At 34.6% G+C, this 21,142-nt stretch overlaps 1 protein-coding gene across 5 annotated transcripts in view; it reads right to left on the minus strand.

Annotated features, from left to right (window-relative positions):
- LOC106624584 (glutamate receptor ionotropic, kainate 2) overlaps positions 1-21,142 on the minus strand; it is a 1,058,023-nt gene that overhangs the window by 859,980 nt on the left and 176,901 nt on the right. For all 5 annotated transcript variants that reach the window (XM_070112613.1, XM_070112614.1, XM_070112612.1 and 2 more), the window contains 3 exons: positions 9,928-10,341; positions 9,681-9,856; positions 9,568-9,621 (listed from right to left, as the gene is read on the minus strand). In XM_070112613.1, coding sequence (XP_069968714.1) covers positions 9,568-9,621; positions 9,681-9,856; positions 9,928-10,341 — 644 coding nt within the window. The remainder of the gene's footprint in view (positions 1-9,567; positions 9,622-9,680; positions 9,857-9,927; positions 10,342-21,142) is intronic.

The raw sequence follows: 21,142 nt of genomic DNA on the forward strand, positions 1-21,142 counted from the left end.
CTCCGACTTTCCACACAACGGGTATTTGAAGAGTGGACATCGAAAAGTTGAAGACCTTGGTGAGGTAGCTTACTTCCGTCGAGCCTAGATGCTTTAGCATCAGCATGCTTATTCCGTCAGGGCCAATGGATTTAGACGATTTGGCCTTTTTGATGACACTCTGAACCTCCCCATCGGTGAAAGTAAGTGATGCGCAGTCTTCTGGCATTTTGCGCAGCCGTCGGGTAATACATCGTTTGGCCTTGTTGGTCGAAGGGTGCAGTGTAAACTGCCGGCTAAAATAGCTCACGCACTTCTTCGGGTCCGAGGAGGCATGGCCATCGAATTTAATTTCAACCCGGTCGTCATGTCTCCTCGTATTAGACAAGGCTTTGACAGTAGTCCAAAGTTTACTTACACCGGTGGAGAGATTGCAGGACTTCAGATGCTCTATCCATTTTGTCCGCTTATATTGATTTATAATTTGCCGAATTGAAGGTGCTCTAAGTAAGTTCTGTGAAGCCGACCCAGTTAGCTTTTTTAAAGTTAATGAAGGTGCTGTTCCGCCAGCTCCATCCCCCTACGATCGTTTGACAGGCAGGAATGCCAAAGATCGTGATGAGCGTTAAAGTCGCCTAGTACCAAACGGTTTTCACCACGAAGTAGCGCATCTATGTTGGGCAACATGTAACTGGGGGGATGTATATATTAAACATCTCGAGCGCGACATCGCCTGACCGAACAGCTATACCCTGATATTCAAGGGTAGTGTCGCCATTGATTAAACGATATTGCACGGTGTTGTGCAGTATGAAGGCTAGGCCTCCACCATTATCTCGCTCGCGATCCTTACGCAAAACGTTGAAACCTGCACAACTCAGAAAATTTTGCCTCTTATGTACCACCTAAAAACTTTGAAAAATATGTATGTTGTATTGAAGTTACATTACATTAAATTTCAATTGTTATTTCTTTTTTATTGAAACACATGCAATGTCTGTCAAAATTTAATTTGTAAACAATATAATCTCATATTGCTTTGTATATAATGCAAAAATTGTTCGTTTATACTTTGTTGCTTCTAAATTGGTATTTAATATTGCTCAAAAACGGCATATTTGTTTTCATTAATTAAAACTTTATTAATAAGGGTTAAATTTTTATATTTTTATTGGATATTTTTAACAAACACAACGTAAGTACCATATGGTACCTAAGCGGGATATTTAAGTGCTATTCCCTCTTAAGTACCTCAGAAAATCTGCATATTTGATTGTGGCAATTAACCGGGATAGGCTGTATATGCTATTCTTGTTTGCTACGGAACAAAGTGAATTTCTTATTTCGTTAAAATTTTCTTTCCTAATGGAAAGTAGTAACGTTAGTGCAAAGCAATATCTTGACAAGTGTTAGGGCAATACAGATATAACCTTCGGTAAATAGTTTGCAAAATTCCATAATAAACGCATCGGCACAAATGATACACCCTGTTAAAAAACGACACAAGATGTATAAACGTCATAAACATCATAAAAATTCGTGAACAATGAGTAATTGACTGCTGAACAGTTCACACGTGTTTATTACTTCTCCTCATTTTCTTTCCTTCGCTTCGCTCTCAGCGGTAGTGTTGCTGTGTTGCGATAACTTTCGAAAGACAGTGACTTTCTGTCAAGAATTTAATTTGTCATTAGTGTGCAGACATAAATTGAGTGATTGAAGTGAAATTTAACTAAACTGGCTAAATTAATTACTAAGTGATCCCATGAACCATGGCCTCTAATCCTGGAGGTAGAGATCAAAATTACTTCGGAATTCTAGGAGCAGAAGCATCAAGAAAACGAAAAATCCCTGACCTAAACAATTCTCATAATTTCCCAAACCTAAATAAAAATAACAAACTCCCACATTTTCCTTCTCCTCCTGCCCAAAATGTCTCATAATTAAAAATAAAGACACTCAAAAATCATTAAAATCATAAAAAATATATTTGCTCCGAAAGCTCTTGAATCGATAACATATGATCCACCTAGTTCTGTCTCATTTACCAGAGATGGGGGCCTTCTCATTCTTACAAAAAGTAACCAGGAAACCACCAAATTCCTAAACCTTCCATACCTATCCACCGAAGAAATAATCAACAGACATAAAGAATACCAATCACCAACTGAAAACCTTGAGGAAGCAACAAATAAAAAAACGGAAATCCCAATGGTACTTAAGATTCTGCAGTGGCATCTCTATCTGTTTACTACTAAAATATAACAATTTTCCCAACGTAATTGTATTAACATTCCATTAAGTTTTAATACCAGTAATTTAAAAATTTAAATAATCTTATAATATGAGGCATAATTTTTTATCATAAGTATACATGGATTGACCACATTACACAACTATGTTTATCACTTCAAAATAGATTAAACGTTATAAAATCTCTCAGTCACATAAATATTTACTTATACACTGCCAAAATTTGATTATGGATTCTCAATATTTAGTAAAACTTCAAAAAGAAATTGGAGAAAATTACGTCATAAGCTATGTAAATAGCTAAATTGCTGATAAATAAAATGCATTTAGCTTATTTCATATTTTCGCTTAAAAACAAACTGTGTTGGAAATGTGGGCAAGAACAGACAGCTGATATTCAATTTATTTCAAAATGTCTGACATGGAGAAGAGGTTAGTTTAAATTTTTAAATTTGTAACCGGAATATTACGATGTAATACTATGCAAATATATTTATTTTGGTCACTTGAGGTCTAGAAAACAAAAAACTAAAAACAAATATTCCTAGTTTGTTTTAATTTTAACTCAATACCAAAATCTGTAATGTTTGTTTGTTAACATTTTCATTTGTCAAAATAAGGTTTATCGTTATTGCCAACTACTTTTCTCTGCAAAAATCAACTATTGTGAATGAAAACAAGAAAAAAACGTTATCTTCGGTTGCACCGAAGAAAAAACATTCTTCGCGAATACAAAAGATTCCTTACAAGAACTTGATTTTTATCCGACAATTTGTGCAACAGCTATACCAGCCTTATACAATAATTCATACCAAATTTCTTGAAAGTATATGTCAGGTGAAAAATTTGTCCATATAAACACTTGTTTTCGATAGTTTAATTTGTATGGCAGCTATATGGTATAGTGATCCAATCTGAATAATTTCTTCGGAGAAAACACCATTGTATTAGGCAATAATCCATGAAAAATTTCTTGAAGATACCTCGTTAAATGAAAAAGTTTTCCATACAGGCATTTCATTCTGATCGTTCAGTTTATATGGCAGCTTTATGCTATAGTGGTTCCTTATCGGCCATTCCGACAAATAAGCAGCTTCTTGCTGAGAAACGGACGGGTACAGTATTTCAGATAGATATACAAAATAAGCTAATAGGTTAACGTTCTAGTCAAATAAAACACGCCTAATATTGTTGCCTTCAGTGTCGTTAATAACAATGCAACGATAGTCTCTGCAATACTACCATCATTCGCTTCAGTTTTTACGGCGCAAGCAACAGCTACTCTTCACGCTACCCAGCCATAATGATATATAAGGGAATACTTCAGCAGACTCCGATCCCAAACTAGCAACTACATCTCCCTTGAAACTCATACTTAAATATCATTAGCAAAAATTACATTAAAATTACATTAATAATTTTATCGTGAGGCCGAAAACAAATGCTGGGCCAGATATTCGCACTACTACAAAATCTCAAATCCCTACCGATGTCCACAAATCTTTCCTATAACTATAACCAAGAGACAGTACATTATACATATAGAGTAAGTTAGGGTAATGTGATATAGGTATACGTTTTTTGTCAGTAACTTAAAAATTATAAAACGATTTTTACAGAAAAACATGCATAAGTAATCATTTTTTTCATCGCACAGGATATACCTAAATACGATTTCGATATTTTAAGTATTTCATGAATAACTTAGATAGTCAGAAAAGTAGCTTCGCCAAAGTTGGTGGGTAATGTGATATAAAAGTGTAAAAGTAAAAAAAAGTAAAAGTGATATACCATACAACATTACCCTCAAGCTTTACATAATTTACCTAAAAAACGTTAATTACAGACAAATTGCTGGATACCCCATTTATTAAAAACAAAAATGATAATATACGTTTTTTTAAAGAATTTACGAAAACAGAACAATACGCTTTAAGTTTACTTGCATACAAATATTCCTTGACGTTAAGACACACATTTGCTAGGTGCCCAAATTAAGTCGCATTGCAAACATGTTACCCACGCTTTGTCTTCCTCATCTGCTTCATAGGATTTGTTGCGAAATGTGCACGTAGTGTCCTTATTTAGTGGCTTCCTCCCGTTAGACTATTAAAAAGATCTCAATAACATCAAATTGAGTCACTTTAATCGTCTTATCTCATCATTGTAATATATTTTAAGACGACCCATAAACGCTTTATCTAAAGATTGCATTATAAGTGTGCAATCAGTATGACTGTAATAATACGGATTAGTGAAACGCAAAAAGTTATTAAATCACGAAGTAAATACTGGAATTTGGATCCATCCCGATATGTGACAAGCAGAATCTGAACCAAGTGGAGAATGTTTCATTAAAAGCTGATATGGTTTTTTCATATGGAATCATCAGAATGGTAGAGAAAAGGTCCCCCCTGCGCTCATATAGCTTATAACTGTTATGAAAGATCCTCTTTCAACTGATGTCATATACCCGACTTGTCTTTTTTTTTTTGCAGCACATATTTTTGGCTGCATACTTTGTACGATAGTTACTTCATCAGCATTCCAAAGCTGCTAGCTTTTATCGATGGCTTTGAGAGCGGAGACCGAATCAAGAAATTCCGTAACGAAAATGAGCGTAATGTTTGTATATATGTACACTAATTGATTCATGCGAATTGTTTATGTATGAGCTTGCATATAGGTATTACATATCGACACAAATTTTACGAGCCATGGAAAAATATTTTTGAATTGTAAACTACAATATTTTAAATCGTTTGCTTGAATACAAAGTATGCGTAAAATGTTTGCACACTTTTAGGCATATGTTTCGGATATCTCAAGCGGAACAAATCAATTGACGACACAGCAGGGTGATTTAAAAATAATATCATTTAAGAGATAATTTTCTTATTGGCAAATAAAAATGTGGAATTTAATAAAAATTTAGGTAAATGTATAGTTTAGGTCCCCCAACTAAGCAGGCCTCAAAATTGAATTTTTTTTTTTAAATCGTCTTATTTTTAAGCGTAGATTACAAATCCGTGAGTGGAAAGTGAATTTTTTCAATATTTCTATTTTTTTTTTAAATATTTTTTTTAAAATAAAAAAATCAAAAAAAAAACGTTGTATTATTTTTTTTTTTAAATGCATTAAAAATAAAAAAAATTGTGATACATTTAAATTAATTGTTTTATTTTTTTCTTTGAAAAAATCACATATTGTTCAAGTTTTTTGGTGTATTTACTCCTCTTCTTCATCATAAACGTTTCTGAGAATTTATATTAAAATATCAATGTTAGCGCACTTTTATTGTGATATTAATTATAACACATACTCTGCATCGTGATGAAAATTATCATCGAGGTTGAGATACTGCGTAGCTTTTATCAGCAACCGAATCAAGAAATTCCGTAACGAAAATAAACACGTGTAATGTTTGTATATCTGTCTTCATGCAACATATGTATGTAAATATGTACACTAATTGATTCATGCGAAATACATATTATATCGACGCAGATTTTGCGAGTCATGGAAAAAACTTTTTGAATTGTAAAATATTTTAAATCGACAAGAACTATGTTGCCATATTTGTCAATTTTTTCTGTGTTTGCGGGTTTAAGGGGTTGACACTTTTCCCTTCCAGAAGGAACGTCAGAAAGCTGTTCAATTTACGATTTTTAGCTTTTGCCATCGAATGCATGTTCGGGGAGTACGAGTAAAATTTGTATATAAAAGGTTTTAAATATATATAAACAAAGTGCATTAATTAGTGAAGATAGTGATGCAAAAATAGTGAAAGAAAATGATTGTCTACAAGTTTATACATACATCTTATTATTATCACAAATGCAAGCGAATTCCGAAGACAAACTCTTAACATCGTTCTTTTTGTTAAAATTTTTTGATTGAATAACTAAAAAAGGGAGCTATTTGGGACAATTTTATACAAGAATCTTATCTAGAATGTTTCCTATTAAAGTAGCAAATCCCTTTTAATTTTTTTTAATAAGTTAACCGGTTCAGCATCTACCGTCTTAGTTAACGGATAACTTATATATTTTTTATTTAGATGCCTCAAATAGCCATTGGATTGGGGCTATTTGGACTCTTCATGTTGTTTTATGGTTTTAGGAGTGTTCTTGAAAGAAATATTGAATATTGCCGCCCAGGGTTTATTTGAGACACTTCCAAATATAATCCAAAGGTGCGAAACACAAGTAACATTCAATCTTTTTGAACTTGAATTAATATCAAAGAAAAAACATGAATTATTATCAAAGTAGAAAAAAATACTGCATAAAAAATAAATAAAAAGTTATAATATTATTGCATAAGTTGATACAAAATGCTATGCCATAGCTTTACCGCGCAGTCCCCACACGTACTTTTTTTACTAATAGGATATGTTAAATGTGATACACCATGTGTTTAATGTGATATACTATATCACAATCTACCACATTGAGTATATCACATTAGCCAAACTTGAGTTTTCAAAAAAAAATATGAATCATAATCAAATATATTTGCGTAATAACCAAAGTAATGGGCAATAAATTAAATATAATATGTGTATGTAAAAACTTGGAGTAATCGTTTATCCAGGCACAGACTGAAATACAGCACTACTGAAAACCATTTTGCATACTAATAGCAAACGAAACATTTAATACCATGCGTAGCCTTGCCGCAACAGTTTTTACCGTTACTATTGTACTCGCAAAAAACTTCTTGTCAAAACATGTATAGTTTGTGAAATATGTGGTATATCACATTGCCCACCCATACCACATTACCCCAACTTACTATATTGAAAACACCCAACAGCCAGTCTGCCTATATTAAATTATTGCGAATCTCACATCAACATCTAATAGAAAGCTGCTAATCATTGAATTACGTCCGCCTATAATTAAACAACCCTAATTCAAGAGAATTGTTAACAAATGTAACACATTCCAATATAACAGAGTGTATAAAGTTTATTCGTAAATTAAACATCTCTTAGGTCAAAGCATTCACGAATTTATATTTACTTGGCGGCTTTGACAACCGGCTTTTTAACCATTGATCAAAAAGGCAAACAGTGGGGATTTTAGCCCTAATAAACGCAATAAAAACGATGGATACATCATTATACACTGACGTCGGATTATACGCTGAATGGTTGTTACATTATGAAAATAGTGGTCTAGTTACATAGTAAAAAGAAGTCCATTCCAATATGTGAATATAGAATCGTATTTCGAGTTGTATAATTGCGATCGTGTTACGCTATGTGGAGTTAGAAAGATAAGATTCACACTAAACCTTTTTAAATTGCTTCGTTATTGCTTGACTTAGCATTGTTTGAGAACGCAAAGTAGTCCAGTCATTTAAGCTTAAATTAGGTAAGAATCTCGGAATTCAGATACCCAACATTACCAGCAGCCGGAAGACGACGATGAAGAGGAAGAAGATGATTAAAATTATAAATTGTAGTTTTTGTACCCTTTATTCCATTTTTTTACTTTTAATAAAAAGAAATGTATTGAATGATATTTTTTAATAAATTTTTATCATGTAAGAAGTTATTAATATTAATAAGGTTTAAATTCAAATATAATTCCTATATTTTCATTAACAATTCTGCAATTTCATGGGCAGGTAAGTGTTGTTAAATAAATTAATACTGAATAAAAAGTGGATAGGTTAGGAAAAAATGATAAAATATAATATAATAGTTAATAAAAATTGACAAATATTTATAATCAATGATTTATCGATAGTTCATCAACTATATATAGCGCGTTTTTGATCGGAGGCACCGGTTGACCTGAAGTGATGCTGTGACCGCGCGCTCTAAGCCCTCTATCTCGAAAACGGTTCACCGTATGAAAAAAATTTTTAAACAAAATTTGTAGAGAATTTTGTACTCTACAATATTGATAATAAAGACCAATAGCAAAAAACCCATAGGAAATGAGATATTTACAAAAAAAAGCGCAAAAAACCGATTTTGTGACCTTTGACCTTGAAATTTAATAGTTGCGTACACCCTACCATGTGTAGGTTTTGAGACAACTTTTAGGGTGTCAATATACAAGTATTTACAGACTTACAGCTGGGTATCTGAATTCCGAGGTGAACTTACTATAATGACTGGACTAAAGATAGAAGAAGCAAAGAGAAAATACGCCTTATTTAACTGAAAATGAGAAGAGTGTTTATGGTCCAACGGTAGTGACTTGCCAGAAGGTTTGGGTTTATTCATTTGCTTGGTTAAGATGTCCTTATTCATCCATATTGTAGTTCGCAACTAGCTGAAACTGAAAATGAACTAACTAGTATTTTGACAATAGAGATGATGGTTTTATGAGAGTGGCATTTATATATGTAGATTAAATATGTTCTCCATTTAAAATTCCATATGACCTTGCTGAATATGCGGGAAGGCTTACTATGGCCTTGATACTGTAACTTTATACGCAATAACAAAAACGCATATCCTTACAGCCCTTTTTAATTCACAATGGATTCCGTAATTAGTTTCTAATACCTAAAACTAATCGAGATAGATAGAAGGTTACATAAATCAAATGATCAAGATGGCAACATACTTTAATCTATTTTTCTTCCGTGCATGCATAGCTTCATACACGCCTACCCTTGCACACTCAGAAAGTTGGTACTGCATATGGCTACGCCCAAAAAACCTATTAGTTGGGTGATAAAAATGTGAGTCGATTGGAATACAAGTGAAGGGGAGAGACGCCGACCATTTTCAATTCCCGTAACTGTATGTCCCATTTAAACTCGTACATTTACATTCCTTCTGTATATTACTGCATATAGCTACGCCCAAAAAACTTATTAGTTGGGTGATAAAAATGTGAGTCGATTGGAATACAAGTGAAGGGGAGAGACGCCGACCATTTTCAATTACCCGTAACTGCATGTCCCATTTAAACTCGTACATTTACATTCCTTCTGTATATTACAGTAAGAAACTATATTACAGTAACACGCAATTGTTCCCTATATAATTTTATATTTGGCATTGTAATACTATCGGATTTATTGTGCTACAGTAACTCCAATAACTATCTCGTACTCGTGTTGCTATATTTCTAGTCTACATAGAATAATCGCTGTCAGCAGCATTACTTCGATTTACTCATGGATGGCTGATCTTCACTTTAGATGCCTGTTCCAATTCGATCACTAGCTGCTTCTGTTTGGGGTATATCGTCAAAAATCTTTTACTATCAGCTTAATTCATCTCTCTATGTAGTCATAGGCTTTCCATACCTATTCAGTTGCCGTGTCTCTTAGTAATTAATATAATAATTTTATTATACTTACAAATGTTGTAAACATATAATGATAGCGATGGTCATTCATCTGTAGTTGAAGAATCTGAAATTATTTGTAAAGGTGTAAGATAGGTAGATTAAATAAATTTACTATAGCCTTACTGCTCGAAAGAAAGCATTTATATTTGTAGGATTTGTATCTACAATAATCTTATAAATATCCTTCATTCGTACCGCTCGTAGAACTTGACGGTAAGTTTTCGGTGACGTCTGACGAATGTATAGTTCTGTTCGTATGTCTGCGGTTACATGAACCAGATCTTGATGATTGAAAATACCTACGTGAATAGTGTAAAATATAAGAAATGATTTAAATACGCCATTTCTTTGCACTAATTCCTTAACTTACCCAAATTGTCTTCATAGAGTATAGCAGTTTTCGTCCAATTTAAAAAAACCATCAAATCTCTATGAGCCAAATTCATAAGTCGCTGTGAAGGGTATAGATTAATAGAGAATTCCTTAGTGCTACCATATAAATCAATGCGAGACTCGATGTGTGGAATACCAAACGATTCACATATTGATTGCACATGATCTGAAAGCAAAGGATCTGATGGCCCAAAAATGACCTGGACACCTGATTCCACTTGTCGACAAATTTTCTTAGTTGTCCGAAATGAATCATCCCGCGGAGCATACTCTATATCGTAAATAAGCTGTGTATTTGATAATAGAAATTTTTCCTTATTTACACGATACACGGCATATTTGAATGCATATTCAATGCTACTATCTCGTTGATCTTCTGTAAAAATAGCACCTGTACCAAATACATAATAAATAGTTTAATGTAACTTAAGGGCATTCTATAAATACATTTTGAAAATTAGCAGAAAAAAACTAAATGTTTTTTATAAACCCGTGACTTGTTGCCCAGAGTGTGGGCACGTATTACACATACACATATCACTAGATTTTAAAGTGAATACTTCTTTAGCCGCATCACAGTGATTTTTCAAGGTCGCGTCACGTTGTAGTTTCGTGGCTCTTAGAAATTTTCACAGAAAGAAACCGGTGATTTAACCGATAGGTGGCTTACAGGGTAATTATAAAGTCTGGGTGACTTATTTGTTAATTTATGTAAACACATAAGAAGTAGTACAAAATATGTATTATAAATCAAATTACTATATAGGTAAGTATTAAAAATACGTTTACTCTTTTTGTATTAAAGAATTGTTTTAAAAAAGTCACGTGCAGCAAAGTACGCGTGATGAAGCGACTACTTCCTTACCGATTCATTGAAGGAAAGAGAGAGAGAGAGTTATATTGTACATATTACAAGAATAATTGAAATAATAAGATGTAGTATACAAATTTAATTTTAATTTATTTAATTCTTTAATTTGTACATTATCTTCAGTCGAAACAGGTATAGTGGATATCATGGATTTATGGTGACTGAAGTATGAAACATGTGTTCGTGATTCTAAATAATGTAGATTTCTGGAGAAAAGAGCATCAATCGTTCTTCCTGATTTAGTCGTGGCAATTTTCCGGTCGTTATTCATATCTAAATCGAATTTTTCACAAAGAAAGTGAAGTAGTGGCAAGGACGCATCCTCCGCGAAATTTACATTTAAATCACCGACGAGAATCAATGGTATGTGATCGTCACCCTACCAAGGATAGCAGCACCAAGATATCCTCAAGTTTTGAAGTGAATATTTCTTTAGCCGCATCACAGTGAGTTTTCAAGATCTCGTCACGAATCTTTTTTTTTATTTCCGTCTCGCTTTTGTTTTTGCAAGAAACATGGTTGAAGCTTTTAGCTGCATAGTTTAAGGCTTATATTTTTTGAACGAATGTGGTGGTTTATGTATATGTTGAGAAACAAACGCTGCCTTTAAAAATTTTCGTTGATTCACTAACATTATGTAACATGAAATTTAGCAAATTGGCCAACAAGAGTTCTTTTTACAAAATTGCGTTTAGAGAACATTTCCCTTAGCCGCACGACCATTCGCGATGTTTCGTCACTCTTACAAATTTTAACAGAAACAAACCGGTAGGTTGCTTACAGGGTAATTATTAAATCTGGGTGACTTTCTAATTTTGCCAGCGACAATAGGCAACTGTAGTGTTACCACCATGGTAATATGTGAAATGTAAAATTATTCAAATCCGGTAGTATTTTACCAAGAAGCATAACAGCATTAACATATCATATGTAATAACAATTGATAATGGAAACAAGTTAGTCGACATATTTACTTATTTTTAGCCTAACAAATTTCACTTTGAACAAAATATTAAATTTCATTGAAGTGTAATATTTTAGTACAACAATAATGAAATTGCGGACTTAAGATGCCTGATATGTCGCTGCCGTATTTAAAATGTTCAAGAAGCTTAGTTTAAGACGAAAATTGCCGACAAGAAAATGTCGCCTTCGAGGAGTCGGCTTAATTTTTCAAAATCAATATATTTTATACTTACAAATTTAAATTAACACAGCTTTCGCAATCACAATTCTTTCGTAATTTTGTATTCTATCATTCTTGTCATTGAATTGAAGCTGGCAATGTTCTTGTGTGGGCATTTGCATCTTTCTAGAAATGGCGTCGGTATATTCGAGCTGATATAGCGTATGTTTGAGCTCTTGAACCGTTTCAAAATTTTATAATGATGACAAAAATGTGAGTGGTTGATGAAAAGAGTAGAAATCTACTATTTTCTCCAAATATGTTTTATGGAAACATAAGATTTCATCTTTTAAGACTTAAATAATTGTTTCACAATTTTTATTTACTTATTCAATAATTGAATATGAGCAATTATATTTACATATGTATGCTGAAAATTATCATTAACATATAACCATTATTATAACCATGCATATACATACATTTGATTGTATTTAATTACTATCCTCATTATTTTATTTTAATATAAAGAGTAATTTAAATTTTCCTAAATTACAATACATAGAAGTAATTGTCTACTTACATTTAGCGTACGTGTCTATATACGTGAGAGTGAAAGATACACTACGTGAACGGAGCATACAAACACGCGTTCCATACTATTCGTAACTAACTTTTATTGATTAAACTTGTATTCTACAGATTTCGCAATTCCTAAAATCTCTGCAAAGAAAATTCTAGAGACACAATCTCGAGAAAATTTGCCACGTCTCAAGAAAACGGCTTAATCAAAAGCGGAGCGTAATCGAGAATACCGAGCACAAAAAAAATTGGAAATCTGCTCTAAACCAACACCCGATTGCATGTAGCTCTTCAACCAACGAGAATGTATGTATTATAAATGACGAACAATAGCAGCAATATGCAGTCACAAATGAAGATATTTCAAGGGGCAATAGTCGTTTTCAGTTTCGTGAATATTTTTATAGCCAAGATAGTACTCGAAATTTACAAAATGATGGAATTATTGCTCAAGCTAACATCCATCACTAAGAATCATATTTACCCTCACATCTCGTTAAAATTACAGTACACGAACAATTTACTGATTAGAGTGATAATGCAGCAATCAAAAAACAAACGAAAATTGCAAAAACACCAGCCGAGCGTTGTAGGAAATATAGAATGCTAAAATGCAATACCACATTGCAACTGAAGCTTCAACTAGTACTTTGCTAGATGATGAGATATCAATTATGCATTGTGATTCATTCAATCAAGAAAGCACAGCAAAAATACCTGCATAGAGAAGTCCAGAGTATAGAGCACGACGGAAATATTTGCAGAAAGTGATTGCAACAATATCAAGTAGTGAGCCGTCCCTTAGTAATACGTTAAATGAAATACACGTTGTTAACGAATATACTCCGTTCAATCCACAAATCGACAATTTTAACCATCCGGTATCAAATTTAGAAAAAAAATTCTTCATAGTTCATTTGTACATAGCTGCACTGTTGGCGACAGGTTGAGGTTTAAAGCTAATCTGAAATTTCCGTCGCTTGAGCATGAAGAAATTTTACTAATAATATTACCCAATATATTTATGAATGATATAATGATTTGCAACATTTGCTCGTTATCGTTGAAAAGGAAAAAAATTCCAGTTATGTCTGTCTACAATGGATTCAAATATCCAGAAATTCCTGATCATTAACCACAGCTGGATTTGGTTACTGATATGATTATTATTTCACCATGTATTCCATTCATGCAAATTACTATTTTACGACACGGTCAATACGATATCTATGGACAAGTCATAAATGTTCCCGTTTCAGTGGATACAAAGATAAAACGTCTGCCAAGAAACATCGATGATGATCACTGTATAAATGTTCATATAAAACGTAGGAAGATCCACAAATCGCGTTGTTTACATGGTATAATAAACAAATGTGGAATAAAAAATAGGTTAGAATTGTTGTTACCCGCTGTGATGGTGATCAGTGATTTTTCAACAACGATACAACTCTCCCTGCTACTTCTCAAGAGGATATCAGTGAACATATTTCGATTAAAAAGAGTTTTACTGCTCAATTGCAAACACTGTTATGAAACGAATACCAATACTTACGCATTGCACCGAGAGAACACAATATTCTGCAAAGCATTTTATGGGTATGAAAATCATGCTACTTAGAGTTCGTGATTCTCATCTACTATTGTATGTTGTTGATAACTTCAAGAGAATCGAGTTCTAATATATTATATGTGGAGTTCACATGCACACTTTTAATGTGGCTGGCAAATGCTCCATGTGAGGCCCTCGCTGAAAATAAAGACGTTGCAGTAGCATTAGTTAACCATTTACATCGGCTTCAGAAGCAGGAGCGGTAGGATATATAAAATTACAGACACATAAACACACGTTCACAAAGCTATAAAAAACCATTGCAAATAGACCTCCACCATGTAGATTTGAAGCCCCTTTTATGCAATGCCGAAAAGCAATAATTTTATTGGCAATGTAGAAAGAAGAACCTGGTTTTTATTATTATTCTGGGCATTACAAAAGTATCAGGCTAAACTAAAATTATGATTATATTAAATTGGTGACTCTTTACCAAGCTAATAATATACTTCCAGACGAGAATTACTGCAATATACCCTAAACTGGGATCAAACGGGCCAGAGTTTTCGTAAAACGTCAACCATGTGAAAAATGGCAAAACTCGTTCTTTAACATCATGAAATCAAACATGGATATTCAGTTTATTACTGAAGAGTATTTCTGCGCTGCATACGTGACTGAGTATATCAACAAAAGTAACCGAGGAGTGAGCCATCTTCAACGTGAAATGATATCGGCATCAGTATGCTGAAGCTGCTTAGTATCTGCTGCGAGAACCAAGAGGTCTACTATAGTAGTCAATATTTCTTCTAAGAATACGAGAAACTCAAAAAGAACTATATGAGGTGGTAATTTGAGATATTTGGAAAATTATAGTGTTCGTTCTCATGGATCTTACGAAAAAAGGACATGACATTGGACAAGACTTAAATAACTATAAGTGAGAGATGGTCTCTTTACATTATCCATTTCGCAATGAAGACGCTGAAATACTAGCAGAATTCAAATTCGTTACAACATATCATGAAAATGAGAATTCGATTTAGAATCGTAGAGAAGATTTTGAATCCAACATCGACATTCAAAAGACAACAGGAATTTTTCGAGATTTATGTCTAATAGATCAGAATAATGACGATGATCCATTCGAACAGTTACAAGTATTCAATAATCCCAGCACAGAAATGAATTCCGATATTCATATATAAAAGAAAACTTAATGCCAAACGCAAGCCAATACTGTTCTATGGTGTGTTCGTCTGGTGGAAGGTGCTCAAAAAGACTACCCTGACTAAAAAGCTTGAGCGAGTCCAAAGAGCGGCGCTCATCGGAATCTCCGGTGCACTGCGAACCACACCAACGATAGCTCTCAACGCTATATTAAATATAGCACCCGTGGACATTGCCGGTAGGCGCATTGCTACGAGGTGTGCTATTAGGCTCAGAGAAGCTGGGCTTGTGAAGAGGTCCGAACAAGGACACGCCGCAATTCTCTCCTCCTTCACCTGCATTCCTGAAAATTTGGATCCCTGCGTCATAGCGGCCTCTCGAGGCGGCTTTTTCTCTGCTCATATCCCGACGAGGGAGATGTGGAGGGGAAGAAGCCGCTGGAAAAGAGGCGCGGTGAGTTTTTTCACGGATGGGTCGAAGCTAGGAGGGAAAGTTGGAGGGGGGGTTTTCTGTAAAGAGCTCTCCGTCAATCTTTGCTTCAGGCTACCGGACCACTGTAGCATTTTTCAGGCGGAAATGGCGGCGATCAAGGTGGCGGTAGAAGTACTGTTAAGTAGTGTAGCTTAGAGAGGTGAGCATTCACTCCGACAGCAGAGCGGCATTACAAGCCCTGAGTGCGCGAACCGTGCATTCAAAGCTAGTCAAGGAGTGTCTGTCCTCGCTAGAATTAGCATCAGGCTACTTCAATATCAGGCTCGTTTGGGTGCCTGGTCACAGCGGAATAGCTGGGAATTGCAAGGCCGATGAGCTGGCCAGGGGGGGTACCCTTGCCCCGCTCACATCGGAATGGGATGGCGTTGGTTCTCCACTAACGTCTTGCATTCTCGCTCTGGACCAATGGACCTCGCAGGCGCTCAGCAGACGCTGGTCGGCGACCAGCTCCTGCGCGACTGCGCGATCCTTCTGGCCGAGAGTGGATCGCAGGAGGTCGGCGGATCTTCTCGCCTTGAACAAAGTTCATCTCGCCGCCATGGTAGGAGTTCTCACTGGGCACTGTCCAATAGGAACTCATGCGGTGCGGCTTAGAATACTACCCGATGGCATTTGTCAAAGCTGTATGGAGGAGAGTGAAGTGGAAACATGCCGGCACTTTCTCCTCCATTGTCCGGCTTTTGCTTGGTTGAGATTGAAACATCTCGGCAATCATACTTTTGGCGGTCCAGAAGATCTGGCCGAAACAGATATTGGCCGTCTCAACAAGTTTGTCATAGGCACAAAGCGCTTTGTCGACATGTAAGGGTCTATTGATCCGGCTCATAGGAATTTTGGGTACCACAACGGACCGGCGTTTAAGCTGTCCAAGTGTGATCCTTCTTAGGATCGACCCTCTAACCTAACCTAACCTAATGCCAAACGCATTATTCTGTGAGCTCATAAGAATGGCCAACGAAAAGCCAAGACGAATAGGAATTGATAGAATCGATATTTTGCACAGTTGAAAAGCAAATACTTGACCGTTCGCCGTCCGCATGGAATACGCTTGTTCGAACCAATCTCTTGCGGAATATAACAACAAAATTTTAAATTCTGCTGAAGAAAAATTGTTCTCCATACCAAAGATATTTATATTGGATGCACATCTGCAGAGCATGAAGCCTTTGTACGTCAAAAACTCCATAAAATGTCACTGATTGACACTGCAGGACTATTATGTGAAATTGTGTTTTCATATTGATAGCGATGCTACAGGTGAAGTCACGATCGCCTGGTTGGAGTTTCCGGATTCATCAAAATTTGGTGAAAAAATTAGAAAAAAAGTTTCAGGGTATGTAAGCGCAAATCAAATTAGTAAAACAGCGGTTCCAATCTATAGAAGAGCAGCTACAATGCCTCTCAACCAACAATAACAAAATAGTCCATGCTAAGCGATCATATACATATACCAGTCATTTGTGCTTGTGTAATCACTATATATAAATCTCAAGGAAGTACTTATTCTCAAGTTATATATGAGTATTATTAAAAACAGTCGCAATCCTTATTATATGTCGCTCTGTGACGTGTAACTAGTATCGAAGGATTAAAGATACCTACAAGAAATTACGATTTACGTTTTTATCATGGTGCTTGATTTAATTCGCCAAAGGCTCGAATGTTAGCCAAAACTTGGTTAGACAATGATATGTATGTCAGCATATCAAACTTCACTTGTGCCGTCAAATAACATATAAACATTTTTCGTGAAAAGTTCGGTTTAGATATGAATAACGACCTTAAAATCCATGGCAAAATCAGGAAAAACGATTGATGCTCTATTCTCTAGACTTCTCGACCTTATTTAGAATCACGAACATATGTATGTTTCATACTTCAGTTACCATAATATCCGCTATACCTGTTTCGACTGAAGATAATGAACAAATTGAAGAAATAAATAAAATATTAAGTTTGTATACCACATCTTATTATTTCGATTATCCCTGTAATATGTACTCTAACTCACTGTAACTCTCTCTCACTTTTTTTTCTTTCTCTTAATGAATCGGTAAAGAAGTATTCAATTCTAGCACGTGTACTTTCCTGCATGTGCCTTTTTTATTATACCCTGAACAGGGTATATTAAGTTTGCCACGAAGTTTGTAACACCCAGAAGGAAACGTCGGAGACCCTATAAAGTATATACATAAATGATCAGCATGTCTGTCCGTCTGTCTGTATATATACAAACTAGTCCCTCAGTTTTTATGCTATCGATCTGAAATTTTGCACCTGTCCTTTTCTAACAAAAAAGCTGCTCATTTGTCGGAACGGCCGATATCGGACCACTATAGCATATAGCTGCCATACAAAATGAACAATCGGAATCAAGTGTTTGTATGGAAAACTCTTTCATTTGACGAGGTATCTTCACGAAATTTGGCATGTATTATTAGTTAAAGCATTAATCTAATCTCCGAAGAAATTGTATAGATCGGATGACTATAGCATATAGCTGCTATATTAACTGAACGATCGGAGTAAAGTGCTTGCATGGAAAATTTTTTTATTTGACGAGGTATCTTCACGAAATTAGGCACGAGTTATTGCTTAAGGCAACAAATTATTCTCCACAGAAATTGGTCTGATCAGATCACTATATCATATAGCTGCCATACAAATTGAACGTTCGGAATCAAGTTCTTGTAAAGGATCTTTTTATTTGTGAAGGGTATTATAGCTCGGTAATTCATGGTAATTTATTGTAAGCAAAATGTGAGTCCATCATCCCAACATGAAAATTAAATATGCAACACACTCTAAGCGCGCTATACCGGCAGCGGTGACCGCCCGTCATAAAATTTTTTTTTTGCTTAATCTAACCGCGATCAGTCAAACGTTTTTGCGGATTTCGTTACTTTAATGTTTATTGCAAAATACTGAAAACTTGTTTTTGGAATTTTTTGAGGAAGAAGTCATTAAAATTTTTATTTGTTAACTTAAAAGCTAATTAACAATAGAAAAAAAAAAAAAATTAAAATTCATACATATTTTTTTAAAGTACAAGTATTGAACTATAACTCCTGAAAATTTCATTAAAAAATCACCAATAGTTTTCTAATTATTTATTTTTTAACTAAAAGTAGTAAAAATTTTTAATTAAAAAAAATTGTTGTTTTGATGTTATGTGTCTTGTTGTGAGAGTTGATACTTGACAAAAGCAACTTAATTTGGCGGGTTTATGGAGTCTGTAGGTTTTTCTCTACTTAATGTATGTGCGTTTTTTTTCTTTTATCTGTTTATTATTTGTATTGTTTGTTTACAGTTTTTCTATCATCGGCTTGTTAAGGTTAGCGACTCCACGCCTGGCTCAGGTATGGCCAGAATGGTTGCTAACATAACCTGGGGTTAGGACTGTGAAATCGGAAGGATATTGGGGGAGTACAGTAAATGGCCGTGAATTGGAAATGGCTTTATTTCGAGTTATAGGTTGATTTGTAAGCTATCTTTTTTGAAATGGTATTTGAAGCTTTTGCAACTGATTCCCCTAAACCACCAATATGAGGTGCGCTGGTGGGAGCGAATTGCCGATAAATGGCTTGACATTGCTAGGCGACTAGCCTGAGTGCTCGGGGTAGAGATGAAAATCTCACAAGGATGTCCGTAGGAAAACTGGTCAGATATCGCATTACCTGAACTACTGTCCTTTTCGAATTTAATAAAATTAGTGTACAACTATTAGATTTGGGATTTGTACTAATATATTTGACTGATTTGGTTGGATGATATATATTTATGTTTTTAACATTGAGGAAACTTTGACTTTGTTTCTTATGCCAATTTGTGGAGTGTTGGAAAATTGTGGTTTTAGTGGTAATGGCACGACGTAGCCGGTATATTTGATCGAATAATTGTTGATATGGGAAGCTCTTTTGACAACCAAAATTTCCTTAATTGTGAGTTAAAGTATTGGTTAAATTATCTTCAACTTAATTTAGTAATGTGGAAAGTGTTTCTTTAACTTATCCACTTAGTATCCCACCAACAAAAGTGTTTTGAGCTAAAAGGGTGTTTAAAAGCTTTTCAACACATTGAAGTAATATTTGGAATATTAGGTCGCTACCTAATAGACTACAGGTTGGTTGAAAAGTTTCTGCGCTTGCAATGAGAATATACAGTTTTCTCCTAACTTCAATACACTTGTTCCAATGATCCTCCAATAATTTAATGCCATCCTTATAATGACTTCAAAAGCTCTGCAGAATGCCCATCTACGGCTGTATTAGCTTTTTCATTCAACGAAAAACGCTTCCCACGAAGGAATTGTTTCAGGTTTCTGAAGAGGTAGTAGTCGCTGGGAGCCAAATCTGGTGAATACAGTGGATGCTTAAGCAATTCAAATTTTTATTCGTTGAATTTTGTCATTGTTAAAACACATTTGTGAGTAGGTGTATTGTATTGATTAAAAATTATTATTTTATTGTGCTGCAAACCAGGTCTTTTCTCACGAATTTTTTTTATCCAGCTGATCCAATAGAATGCAATAATATTCAACGTTGATTGTTTTACCTTTCTGCAGATAATCAATCAACAATAACAACAAAAATCTGATGCCATAACTTTCTGTGCTGACCGTTGTGACTTCACCTGCTTTGGAGCTAAACAACCAGTTTCAGTCCGCTGTAAATGTTCTTGCTTCAATTTAGGATCGTGGTAGTAGATCCAAGTCTCATCTATAGCTATAAGACGACGCATCAAATCGGTTTCATTCTGCTGAAGACGTTCCAAATTATGCTGAGAAATTTGTTTCCGATCCAGTTTTTGCTGAAGCTTTTTCATATTAATTCTCCATGTAAAATATGAAGTACTCGTTCGTCTGAGATGCTTATGGCATTAGCAATTTCACGCTTTGTTAAACTTGGATCTTCACTAACAATGTTATGAACTTGCTCAATGATTTCTGGTGTGGTTGCCGTTTTTGGTCGTCCTTCGCATGAATCGTTTTCAAGCCTAGTACGACCAAGTTTAAATTCAACGGTGCGTTTTGAAGGTGAGGACTCCTTATATACTTCTAACAATTGTTCATAAACTTCCTTTGCTTTTAAACAAAGAATCTAATCACGGCGCGATATTCAATTTTTTCCATATTAAAAAAATACCCTAACAAGAAAACTTCATATGGCTTGTAAAGAAGAATTGACAGAATGACTAGTAACTTTGCATGTGTTGTCACGACAGATTTACCAACTTGAGAATAAAAAAATATATTTCGTAAAAAAAACAGTATTTTTTTATTTCGAGCGCAGAAACTTTTCAGCCAACCTGTACGTATGCACGCATTTTTTTTGTTCTAATGTTTCAAGAAAAAACACGTTGCTGTGGCTAAGGTATACATTAAATTTAATTATTATAAA

Source organism: Bactrocera oleae, chromosome X (genome assembly GCF_042242935.1).
Source record: "Bactrocera oleae isolate idBacOlea1 chromosome X, idBacOlea1, whole genome shotgun sequence".
NCBI classification, from domain to species: Eukaryota; Metazoa; Arthropoda; class Insecta; order Diptera; family Tephritidae; genus Bactrocera; species Bactrocera oleae.